Below are 12,753 nucleotides of genomic sequence, written 5' to 3' on the forward strand. Positions count from 1 at the left end.
ATATTTGCATCAGATTATGTTAAATGTGTTGTAATTATTTATATGTGTGTATATGTATGTGTTTGTATATCTGTGTGTGTGTGTTTAAGTGTTGCTTGGATTGTGCTTGGGTTGAAAGAAAATCCTAAATGATTAAGGACCAACATTAACAAAAAATAAAAAAAATTAAAACAATATATATATTTATATTTATATTCCATTCCGCATGTGTGTGGCCCAACCTAAATATCTATGCAAACTGCGACACTGAGGTAATAATTACTGCGCAAATAAACAAACGAAAATTAAACCCAATAATTGCACTATTCCAATATAATGTAGTATAGTATGCTAGGTATTTACATATTCATCAATATCGACAACAAAAATTCGTTACGACCCTAGGAAAGGTCCTCAACATATCGCCTACTGCTAACTGAAAACTATTTGAGTTCTCTTGGTGATGAGCGAATCTTCAACTTCGAAAAAGGTTCGAAAATAGTAGAACGGAATGTGGCATATGGCATATCATCGTGAGTGGATGATCATGGGATCATGCTGGGTGCTGGGTGCTCTGTGCCTATGTGTGTGGGTGTGTGTGTGTGTGTGTGGGCAAGAAGTTGACTAGAAATTTCGCTACATATTTATATAATTGGGAATGCCTTAAGGAGTGCGTATGGAAATGCTCAAAAAACAGATCTGATCTGACCTAATCGTATCACCTATCTAATTGGAATGCCTGCCGTGGAATGTGGCTCTGTTTGTGCGCAATGGCTTTGTCTCTTCTGCTACGCCTATGTATATAACTACGGCTAAGTCCTACAATTAAGTAATCGCATCGCTAAACGAACAATGGGGCTAAGAGGGAGGGGCGAACGGGTCCAAGGATTAATAGTGCTGGAAAACGGAAGTGTCTGTTTGTTGTTGTTGTTGTTGTTGCTGCTGTTGTAGTAGTTGTTGTAGTGGTTCTGGTTGTTCTTGTTGTTGTTGTTGTTCAATTTTAGTAGGAATAATAGAAAGGTTGCCCACCTAAGACAGCGCCAATAATCACTTCAGGCACCTCAACGTTCTTGGTATCCTTGGCGCCCAGATCGCCCGGAGTGGGGCTCTTACTCAGGCCGCCTATCGAGGCGGCGGCGCCCAGTTGCGCACTGGTCACCGTGCCGGTGGCGCCGGTCAGTCCAAAGCTGTTGTTGTTTAGCGAAACGGGCGTGGCGGCGGGCGCAGTGGCCGAGCCGAGATGGCGGAATGAATCGAATTGCACCTCCAGTTGCGACTGCGTGGGCCGATTGGCCGCCGCAGCAGCTGCCGCCGCGGCAGCGTACTCAAAGTTCACCTGCCCAACAGCGCCGAAGACATTGCTGGCCGTGGCCGCTGACGCTGCGGCGGCTGTCTGCTGCTCCAGCGTCGTCACGCCCAGGTAGTTGGCCAGCGTCGGATGCGCCCCATTGGTGTGCGGCACGCCCACGCCCATGCCCAGCACGCCGTACTTGGCCAGCACCCCGAGGGCGGCGCCCACTTCAGTTGTGGCGGTCTCCGAGTATCCAGCGCCGCGCATGGCAAGCTGCGGGTGACGGAACGCCAAGAGGGTCAGATGGATGGTTGATTAGAGCTACTCAGACTACGCACCTTGATGTGATCCAACAGCTGTGTGGCAAACGCCAGGTTGGGCGTCGGATTGGGGGCGCTCAAGTTGAGGGACAAGTTGATGCCCGCATTGCTGACCAGGAGGCTGGCCGCAGTGCCGGCGCCGCCGATGGCCGTGCCCAGCGTGGAGTTCAGCGAGGCGGTGCTTGAGTTGATGGCATTCTGATTGGTGGCATAGGGCGAGCCGGTCGGATTGAAGTTGGCAACGGGTCCGTTCACATCTGCATAGGAGACGTTCAGACATGTGCCCGACTGAGGATCCTCCACGATCTTCGAGAGTATCATCTTGCAAGCGTTCTTGTTGTTTTCCTTGTCGCCGATGATGGTGATGCAGCGCTCCTGCAGCGACACATCCTTTGGTTTCTGCGATATCTGCACATAGGAACCGCTCTCCTCCTTGATCTGCTTGATGAAGGCGCCGCCCTTGCCGATGATCATGCCAGCAGTCGAGTTGGGCACCAATATTTTCACCTGCTTGTCCCGCTCCTGGGCCTGCTTCGATTCGGCATCGATGATCTTTGTGGTCAAGTCGGGCTTCTCCCGGATTTTGTCCATTATGAAGTCGACCACGGTCATGATGCCCTCCACGGAGCCGGTGATGAGGCAGACTCGCTCAGTAGTACCTGAAGGAAAATGGGAAACGGGAAATGGGACACTCGTCATTTTCCACATTCCATTCGGATATGCGGCTACTCAATGCTCACCTGGATAGAAGTCGTGCGATTTGGACATCTTGACTCTAGCACCCGTGTCCTTCTGCAAGGAGGCAATCGTCTCGCCCCCTTTGCCAATGATGGCTCCGGAGGCCACCGCGGGCACCAGGATTTTCATGTGAAATGTGGTATCGCCTGCAAGTTCCGAAAATAAAAACAGATCACAGTGCGACCATGGATTAGTGATTACAATTGCTTTAGCTCTAAGTAACTGTTACTGCAGTTGGGGTTGCCCAGTTGCCCAGTTGACCAGTTGATCGTGGCGCACATCTGGTAGCTGTTTAGCAGGTTAAAAATTCAAAATAATAACAGCATTCGGTGGTCGTCCGCGCGCAGCTGGACGTCGTTTGATATCTGAGTTTTGGTATGATGGGGGATAATGGCTTTAGGGGGTGGCTGGTGGGAGGACATGCATTCGACTGTTTACTGTACTGTGTGTTGACTGTGTTGACTGATGTGGTCAATGCTAATGCTAATGCCAATGCCAATGCCAATGCTAATGCCAATGCCAATGTTTATGTTAATGCTGTGGAGTAGTCGGTTTCGGCAAGCCATGAGAGGATGAGGATGCAACACACACAATATGCTGGCGAGACATGAAAAGCTCTAACCCCCCAACCTCCCCTCGCGCAACCCACTAGCAACGGGCCTTAAGCACTTTGGGCTTGAATGTTGGTCAAGCGGTCAGGCGGTCAGATTTGGTCAGTCAGTGATCTGCGGTCAGGAGGGGTCAGAGGCTAATGGGCTGACCCAGCGTAATGTTTGCCCAATTAAAATCAGTTTGCGTTTGTCAGTTAACAAGTTTAGCTCAACTGGGTATTAGAGAAACAGAAATAGATAGAGAGATACAAAGAGTAAGAGAGATAGATATATACAAAAAGACGAAATTGGGTTTTTCTTTCGGATATCTTGAGACACTTTTCACTGCGTTTCGCATAACAAAGATGAATGTTAATGGTATTTAATGAAAGTATGACAAAGCTTACCATGATGATTATGATTATTGTTATTATTTTCAATTTCAACCTCAATTCCAGAACAAACTGACTCACCTAAAATGAAACAGAGATGGAGAGAAACAAGCATTGCATTAGTTACATTTGTCAATTCGCTTGAATTATATATTAGACAACGGCTAAGATATGCAGTGAGCTGACGTCAGTCGAAGTAGGTGTATGTGTGTGTGGGTGAGCACAGTAGAGACTTGACCGCAGCCACATTGCAATCTCATTTCGCTGGCATTCGATATAGCCAGTGCAGTCCGTAGCGCACGGGCGAGTAAACAAATTTCAATTAATAAAATGTGTCAAGCGGAGATGCTCTATTACACAAAACAATCGCTCATAGCGTAACAAATAAAAAAAAAAAACAAGGCTATAAAAATCACAAAAAGAAAACAGAGAGGCGCATTGAACAGCGGCGTCGTGCAGCTGCTGCACCTGACTTTTTCGCCTCTGTCCACACGCGCCAAGACGCCCCAACCGAGAGTTGAGCGACTTGACGGCTGGGTTTAATTTTAGCCGATGCGCTTGACAGGCTGCGCCCCACCCCTGCCGCTGCCCCTGCTGCTGCCCCTGCTGCTGCCCCTGCCGCTGCCCCTGCCACTACCCCCTGCCTGTCGCACTCAGAATTAAAATCTGTGTCGTCATCTTGTTGCCACTTGAAGCCAAGTGTCCTTCAAAACAATTTCTCTAATTAGATACAAGCGCTGAAATGAGGCGCACATCTGTCACCGAGTGCCAGAAACTAGAACTCTGGGGCTCTTGGCTCTTGGCGCTTGTCTCTTGGCTCAGGCCACAAATCATGAGCTAGCCCAAGCCACCCCCCCACACACACACACACACACACACCTATGTGTGTCAGGTCGTCCCGATGTCTATCAGCTGACCCAGCAGCAGCAGAGGCAAACAAAATTTACAGCAAACGCTGTCACCGGACTTTGCAGCGAACCACGCTGCGTATACTTGATGTGAACTATTGTCGAGTTCACATTAAGTATACGCAGCGTGGCTGTATATGTTATATATGAAAGAGAGATGTGATGTGATGCATGTGTGTGTGTGTGTATGCTTGATGCTTGATTATTATTTCATTATTTATGTTTTCTTTTCTTTTTTCAAGATAATTAAATCTTTTGCTAGTCTCAGTTGATTTGCATTTTGTTGATTTTCATTTTTTTATACTTTTTTTTCTTATGACTCGACGGCAGCGCAGATGTTGAGATGGAGACATGGCGTTTGACTGATTGATTGGTTGATCGATTGATTGATTGATGCTATTGTAGTTGTACTTCGGTTGCTCACCGCTTTGTTCGCATAATTGTGAGCAAAATACAGATGCAGAGGGCGAGAGAGCAAGTGTTTTTATTATTATTTTTTTTTTTTTTTTGTGAATTTGTAGATGGATGTGTGTAATATTTAGAAGAAGTCGTGCGCATCATTTAGTTTGTAGTTTCTGAATTTGATAGCGTGTTTTCATCAAACTCACCGTAGCACCAACAGGAGGCAGTCTTATAGCTGGATGTTGCTGCCGTTCCTGATGCAGTTGCAGTTGCTGCTGCTGTTGCTGTTGCTGTGGCACTTGCTGTTGCAGTTGCAGTTGCATTTGCTGTTGCAGCTCCCGTTGTTTCATGTTTACTAAGTTGCTGCAGCAGCTGCTGCTGCTGCTGTTGCTGTAAATGCTGTTGTTGCTGCTGCTGCTGTCCCGCTGCAGCAATTGGCGATGCACTGCTATCGGGCGAGCCATTGTGACTGGCTGGATGATGCTGCTGCAGTTCCATCTGGTGATAATGATGTTGAGTATTGCTTAGATTAGGATTGCTTTGTGCCTGTTTCAGTGCCAGCTGCTGCTGTTGCTTCTGCTGTTGCTTATAGCTAAAGACTGCTAATGAGTATGCAGCGTTGTGAATGATGTTGTTGCCGTAGATGTTACTATTGCTATTGCTATTACTATTGCTGTTGCTGTTGCTGTAGTTGCTGTAGTTGCTATAGTTGCTGAAGCTGCTGCTGCTGCTGCCGCTGCTGCTGCTGGTCAGCGAATGTAATGATGATGGCGATGTTATTGCTTGTGTTGCTGTTGTTGTCTTGCAATGTTGTCGTAGCTGCTGCTGATAATTCAATTGCGACATATGCGTGGGCGTTGAGTGCTGATATTGCATACTTGCATACTGCTGCAGCTGTTGCTCCAGCTCTAGCTTCAGCTTCAGCTCCAGCTCCAGCCCTAGCCCTAGCTCTTGCTGTTGCTGCTGCTGCTGCTGCTGTGGCAGTTGCTGCTGTGGCTGTTGCATTGCTCTTGCTCCACTTAGATCGGCGCCCATCTGCTGCAATATCTGCTGGGCTGCCACATTTATAATACTTTCCATAGCGTGCGATCGTCACTTGCCGTTTCGATGCTGTTTAAATGTTGTCATTCAGTCTTAAATTTTGCTTTGCGTATGCGACGGAATAATTTGTTTGCTTTTATTTTGATTAATTTTTTAGATTATCAAAATCAATTTTTGGTTTTTACTTTTTTATAGTTTATAGATTTTTAATGTATTTTTCTTTAAATTTTTGATCAATTTGACTGCTGCTGCTCAGTTTAGAACTACTCTACGCGATTCCAATTCAAAAACTTGCACAATAAACGAAAAGAAAAAGAAATAGAAATTGTTTTCAATTAAACTTTGTTGTTCTTTGTTTTTGTTCAAAAAGTTAATTTGTTGTTGCAATTTCGCTTACAATTTCGTTACATGAAACATACAGAGAAACATTTTGGATTGAGCAGCTTTTACACGAGCCAACAAAGAGAGGCAGAGCGAGAGAGATAGATATATATGTAGAAAGAGAGAGAAGAAACGAAAATTAAATTGACAGCATTGATGTTTCTCTCAGAGTATGCTTTTCTCTATCGAGCTGCCAACTTGTCTCTGAGGCTTTTGCTCCCAAATCCTGCTCTCGATTGACACTCGTGTAAACGCAGCTCTGAGTAGTTGATTTTAGTATGATTTGAATTGATTTGATTCGATTCGATTTGATTCTTTAGGCTAGGCCGTGTGCTGTTTGCTCCGCCCTTGGAAGGAGTATGATGAAGGTGGCGGTGTATAAGTATAGGTCATAGATAGGTTTATAGAGTGGTAGAGCGCCATTTGTTTTTAGTACGTTTTGCAGTGTTTCGAGTTGAGTTGATTTTGAGTTGAGTTGAGTTGAATTTGATTTGCATTGATTTGATTCGAAAGCAGCGCGCTGGATGGATATTGTAGTAGTAGTAGTAGTAGTAGTAGTAGTAGTAGTAGTAGTAGAGTAGTAGGTAGTAGACGATTATGGTGGTGTTCTTTTTGTTTTCATTGATGACAATCGGAATGTGCTTGGATTCGTATTTATTTATTTATTGTGTACTTTGCAATGCTTGCGCCATATTCAATGAGCAACAGATCGGTAGACAGCTCCCACACAACACCAAAGACAACAACAACAACAACACATGATAGATAAAGTGACAGAAAGTTAGATAGAGAGAAGGAAATCGTAGTATATATGCATATATAATACATAATATCAAGATGTATTCAAGTATTATGATAGTTACATACACATACATACACACAGACACATTGACAGTTACATATATAAGAAAATAGAAGTAGATTGATTGATTGATTGACTGATTGACGTCTGCAGTTGCGTTTGGAGTTATGAAGCGGCGGCAACAGCAGCAGATGCAGCAGCAATTGTTGTTCGATTTGAAGTGCGTTATTAGGAGATTGATCGAGATTGATTGCACGATTGATTGATTAATAGTTTGATTGATTGCCAACAAGCACAGCATCGACTATGATGATTGATCGCTTCTGCACTATGTACACACATCATCGCTTGATGGAAGATGTTATGCAACTACAGATCTCACTTCGCAACTGGATGCTTCTTAGAATTACAAACAATAATAAAACTATGCAGTAAGAGTAATGCAGTAGAAGTAGAGTAGTAGTAGTAGTAGTAGTAGTAGTAGTAGTAAGATGTGGCATGTTTTGATTTGTTTGCAGAAGGCATTTGCAGGTTTCAATCTGTGCTAGAGATGGTCTACGTCCATGTATATATAGAGAGAATAAGATAGTAGTGGTTAATGACGAGAGTTACACAACATCCAATAATGGTATGGAAGGTAATGCACTTATACACCTAGGATACGATAACTATGCCAACAGTTTACCATTCAGCGTGTTGATCTTAACTATGGATGGAGTCTGTCTCTCTCTCTCTCTCTCTCTCTCTCTCTCTCTCTCTCTGTCTCTTCCTCTGTTTCTCTCTCTCTGTCCACTTCGCTTTCCTTTCAGCTCGGTTCGGTTCAGTTCAGCTCAGCTCAGTTCAGTCCAAATTCTGACTGTGTTGGGAAATTCCAGCTAGAGATGTGTGATCGACGATTATGATGGATGATGGATTCGCCTTCGAGTTTTGTCACTTGTTATTGCGTTATTATTTGAATAAATTCGCCTTTTGCTTTGTCATTTTTGTAATCACAACAGAGTTTTTGCTTTTCTTGTTTTGTTTTGTTTCTCGTTTTCTTTTATTTCACGTTTAAATGTTGTTTTATTGTTTGTGGTTTTATTGGTTTTGCGGAAATGCTGCTGTGCGTTGAAGATAATTGAAATTGATATATTTATACATTTTTGTTTACTATATTAGCAACAACAACAACTACGTGTGTGTCGCCCCAATGAGAGTTGATCGAGATGTATTTCGCTTTTATTTAATTCATATTTTTTGTTTTTTGTTTTTTGTTTTTGTTTTTCATTTCATTTAATGCTGTTTCTTATTCAAATTACAAGCACATTTGCATGAATAGAAAGGAATAATAATAACAACAAAAAAGAAAAACTGTGCAAAATAATATCGAAATATATAAATGTGTGGAATGTGTTTAGTGTGAGCCTGGAAATGTTCTGTGTGCAAATGGAGGTAAAATGTGATTAAATGAGTATAAATAAAACAATGAGTTTATAATGATGCCGAATCGATGATTTCGCCAAGGTTAGTAGATAGATAGATAGATGATAGTAAACTAATGTAGACCTGATGCGCTCGCTGTTCTGTAAATGGAACATTAAGCCAGCCTCTAATTAGAGCAACTAATTGCCATATAATTAGGCGTATCTGATCAATATTCGTGAAAACAAACGGCGCGTGTTTACGGAAAGCCGACTCCAAATTACCTTGACACATTTGAAGTTTGGTCAATTACAAACTCCAATTCGTGTAGCCAGGAAACGCGAGGAATCGCTTGACTAATTGCAATTACGAGCGAATGAATGAACGAAAAAACAAATACAAATACAAATAAATAAGTATTCGAAATGACGCTGATAATTTGAATGGTCAGCAGAAACCAATGAAATGCAAAGTCAATTACAAAAAAAAAAAAAAAAAAAACAAGTTACAACAAAAAATACAAAATAATAATAATAATAATGCGAATGATTTAGAAATCATGTTTCGCTTTTGTTACATAACTAAACGCTGGTTAGCCATACAAAAAATATAAAAAGTGGAAACAAAAACACGTTAATATATTTGAATTCCAGCTCACACACACGCACAAGGTGGGCGTAACAACAACAACAACGACAACTGTGACAGCCACAATAGCCAACTAAATTATGTGTGAGATCATCTTCTTCCAGCCCTAATGACGCTACGGCCCCAATTGATTTATCGTGTAGAAGTCACAACACCATTTCGTTTCAGATCTCGCAAAAAATAAAGGCTGAAGTAGCAGGTATACTTTAACTGGACACTAGCCACGGCACACCTGCTCGGACAGCGCGTTGCCAAACAACAGAAATTAACAACTAGTTGCCAATAGTAGACCACAACAGTAGCTGCTGCTGCTGCTGCTGCTCTTACACAATGAAGTTGAGCCCACCAGTTGCTAGAGATTTGAAGCAGAAAAGCAAAAAAAAATCCCCCTAATTTTTGGCTGCATTTATTATTTACGAGCCGTTGCGAGCTGTTTTGCAACAACAACAAAAAAGCAGCAGCGAAAAAAAAGTAAATGCCTCATTCGTTTGGCTCTCAATGAATGGAGCACCTCGGTTAGCTGTCAAGGTTGCTTCTCCATAGGCATTTCTGGTCTGCTCATTCTCGAGAGCCCACACATACGCTCAAACGCTTTTCAAGGTTATGCTTTGCTCTCCGCGCTTTTAAGCACAACTCCGACAAACTGACAAACTGACAAATTGAAGTGCCTCGGCCTACACACACACAACGCACGGTTTTGGTTTATTTTTAGCGCAAACCTTTCATGAGCATTGATTAGCAGAGTTGAGCACGAATCTTGAATACATTTCAATTTATTCAAATAAGAATCTCAAATTAAAAGTCGAACTTTGCCGCCTTCGACTGCTTCTTCGTGTCAATGTCAATAGGTTTATGCACATATATACACACATATACATGTTTATATTTATATTGTTATTATGTCCACAGAGTGTGTCTAGTTTTTGAATCATTATTGTAGCTGCTGGCATTGAGCTACATTTGTTACTTGTAGCTGCCTGGCTGGCCTGGCCACAATATCGAATCGAGGGTTTCTCGTAGGCAAATCGTTTTGCTTTTCAACATAATTCACAAGTTGTTGTTGTTGTTGCTGTTGTGAGTGACTGAACAAGCTGTGTTATCTGACTGATAGAAGTATTCGCACTGCTGCGACTCCCAGCTAATGGCAACTTTCGAAACGAAAATGCGACCTTGACACGACGAGGCGTCGCGACGCACACAAAATGTAAGTCGATTGTCGAGTTGCGCATACGCAGCGTGGACCCGCAGACAGAAAGACACACAGACACGCATACACACACATATATGTATATATTGTAGCTACCGAATGACGACGCTGCTCATGTGATTATGCACCTAATGAGAAGCACAAATACAAATAAGGCAAATACAAAATTCGATAAAAAAAATTATTAGCTTAGCCGCTGATGTCGGGATGTTGTCATTGGGCGAATTGCAGCGACGATGCTAATTAACAAGGTCATTGAGAACTGTTTTCCTGCTATGTATAATAGTGTATCTCTGTGTGTGAGTGTGTGTGAGTATGACTTAAAGCTGCACTTGCAAACACATACACAATTGTAGCGGCAGCGGCGTCAGCGATTCTGGCTGCGACTGATGATGATGGTGCGGCGGCTGTTGCTGCGTTCTGGCAAACAACATGCTGGTTAGTTGACAGCCAACTCGGTTCTGTTAACAAAATGGCTGTGTGGACAAAAAGGCGACAGCAGCAGCGGACGAGGCGGGTCAAGAAGCGAGACGAGAAGCGAGAAGCGAAAAGCGAGCGAGCACTGAACGAAATGAACGACGATCGGCAACGGCGCGCGCTGAAATCGCACTGAAGAATTTTGTTGGTCCGTGGCGCACAAGCGAAACGCCGCTGGAGACGGAGAGACAGAGAGCGAGAGAGAGGGAGAGAGAGAGCAAGACAGAGAGACAAAGATACAGAGCTGGAGCCAGCCACAGAGCAGCGCGACAGCGTCCAAGCTAGCCCAAAAGCACAGAGTTCAAATGCGTGAGCGAGTGTGCGAGAGAGAGGCAGAAGGAGAGCGAGAGAGAGAGAGAGAGCATGAGAGCACAGCAAGTGCGATTGAAGAGAGAGAGCAAGAGGGTGATCCAAATGAGTCAGGCAATGCGATCATAAACAGCCTCTATGTGTGTGTGTGTGTGGGTACGCATGTATGTGTGTGCATATGTTTTGCTATATATATATGTGTGTCTGTGAGAGCAGAGCGCGCTTATGATCTAATGGGCGGCTTTTTGACGTTGGCTGACTTTAAAAACAATTTGTTGTTTATTTTTCCATTTTTATATAGTTTGCTTAGTTTGACTTTTTAGCTGCTGCCCTTTATCAGTCGAGGAGTTGAGTCTCGAACTAAAATAGAAAATGCTATATACATATATATATATAAGTATGTATGTATTGCGGTAGGGGCAGATAAGCTAAAGAGATACAGAGCAGCACAACGTGTCATGTTTTTGAAGCGAGCAGAAAAACTTCATTGGAACTTCGATTGCTATTTGATGATGATGATGATGATGATGACACAACACACGCCTCATATACATGCACAATTATATATAGAGAGAGAGAGAGGGGAGAGGAAGAGCGAGCTACAATCGAAATGTGTTTTGATATAATGACTTTCCTCATTTGCTTTGCTTTAGTTCTAAAGATTCTTGAAGTTCTACCTGCTTCTCAGTTGGAAATTCACTTATCTGAGGCAGGGTTTGTTAATAGTTTAAGATGAGAGAGCTGGATATGTATAAATAGAAATAGTCGACAGCTGCACAATTGGCGTATGCGTGATTTACCGCAAATTGCTCATTCGCCTCGTGGTCGCATTTGTTCCTTAAGTAACAGCAATGGTCTCAAGTGCATCTGGCGTCGTGGCACCGACGTGACCCACTTTGAGCTGCACAAAAGCTGAAAACGAAAGCTAAGCTAAGCCTGGGTCGACCTATCGATAAGCGTGCTCATGCCGCTTTTGAGGGCAAAGTAATAGGCGGAAACTGCACAGGCAGAGGAACAGTGGCAGACAGTGAGGCAGTGGGACAGAGGCAGCCACTTGCCACCTAACTAACCAACATGATACTCGAGCTATTAGTAGGCCACTTGAGATGCTTCACAAGTGCAGCACACGGCAACAGCGACAACAGCGGCAACAGCGGCAACACTTGAGCTGCAACAAAGGAATCTGCTAAGAATAAGGTAACCCAAAAATATATATCCAGAGAGCAGCCGAGAGAGAGTGCGCCCACGCACGGGTCGGACGGAAAGCCCGCAGGCATTAAACGCACTTGAAGTGGCCACGCGATAGGCGAGATTCCACAGCCGTCAGGGGGCAAGCGGCAGGCGGCAGGCGGCAGCATCGCTATTTCAGTCTGCATAAGTGGCCAAGGTGTAACCCATATTCAGTGCAAGTGTTGTTTCTTTTTCTTCCTCTCTCTCTCTCTCTCTTTCTCTCTCTCTCTCTGTGTGTGTATGCTCAAGGACGTTGCCGTGTTGGCTCGGCTGCTGCAGCTGCGGCTGTCGGCTGCAATTTCGCCCAATACTGCAGTGCAGCAGACAACGCAGTCTTTTGCACGGCTACTGCGCAAGACCTTGTCTAGGCAATGGTTATGTGCCCCACACACACACACACATATATATATATACAGATGCACACGCACACTCGGGAACTCGCACATTGTCAACGAAGTAGGTCAACAGCGCTGTCAACGCAGCAGCAGCCGCACTACCAATCACGCGCGCTCTCTCTCTCCGCTCTCTCTCTCCCTAGCCCTCTTTATCTCTCTCTTTTCTCTGGCCCCAGCTCGGCTCTTGGCCCGGCCTCTCTGTTGCCCTGCGCATCTATTTTCAAGCCAGCTCTATCAGCTCT

At 44.0% G+C, this 12,753-nt stretch overlaps 1 protein-coding gene across 24 annotated transcripts in view; it reads right to left on the reverse strand.

The window, feature by feature from the left end:
* The window catches only part of ps (RNA-binding protein Nova-1-like protein passilla), a 34,434-nt gene that overhangs the window by 2,081 nt on the left and 19,600 nt on the right, over positions 1-12,753 (reverse strand). For 9 of the 24 annotated variants that reach the window (XM_089469834.1, XM_089469840.1, XM_089469811.1 and 6 more), the window contains 6 exons: positions 7,530-7,944; positions 4,827-5,951; positions 3,326-3,391; positions 2,331-2,474; positions 1,609-2,249; positions 1,009-1,543 (listed from right to left, as the gene is read on the reverse strand). In XM_089469834.1, the coding sequence (XP_089325960.1) occupies positions 1,009-1,543; positions 1,609-2,249; positions 2,331-2,474; positions 3,326-3,391; positions 4,827-5,700 (2,260 nt within the window). In that variant the 5' untranslated portion in view covers positions 5,701-5,951; positions 7,530-7,944. Of the gene's footprint in view, positions 1-1,008; positions 1,544-1,608; positions 2,250-2,330; positions 2,475-3,325; positions 3,392-4,826; positions 5,952-7,529; positions 7,945-10,446; positions 11,066-12,753 lie in introns of those variants that run through there. The other 15 variants (XM_089469851.1, XM_089469814.1, XM_089469881.1 and 12 more) reach the window with 8 other exon arrangements.

This window comes from Drosophila arizonae, chromosome 2, assembly GCF_054131065.1.
Source record: "Drosophila arizonae isolate 15081-1271.41 chromosome 2, UAZ_ARI_1.0, whole genome shotgun sequence".
In the NCBI taxonomy this organism is placed as follows: Eukaryota; Metazoa; Arthropoda; class Insecta; order Diptera; family Drosophilidae; genus Drosophila; species Drosophila arizonae.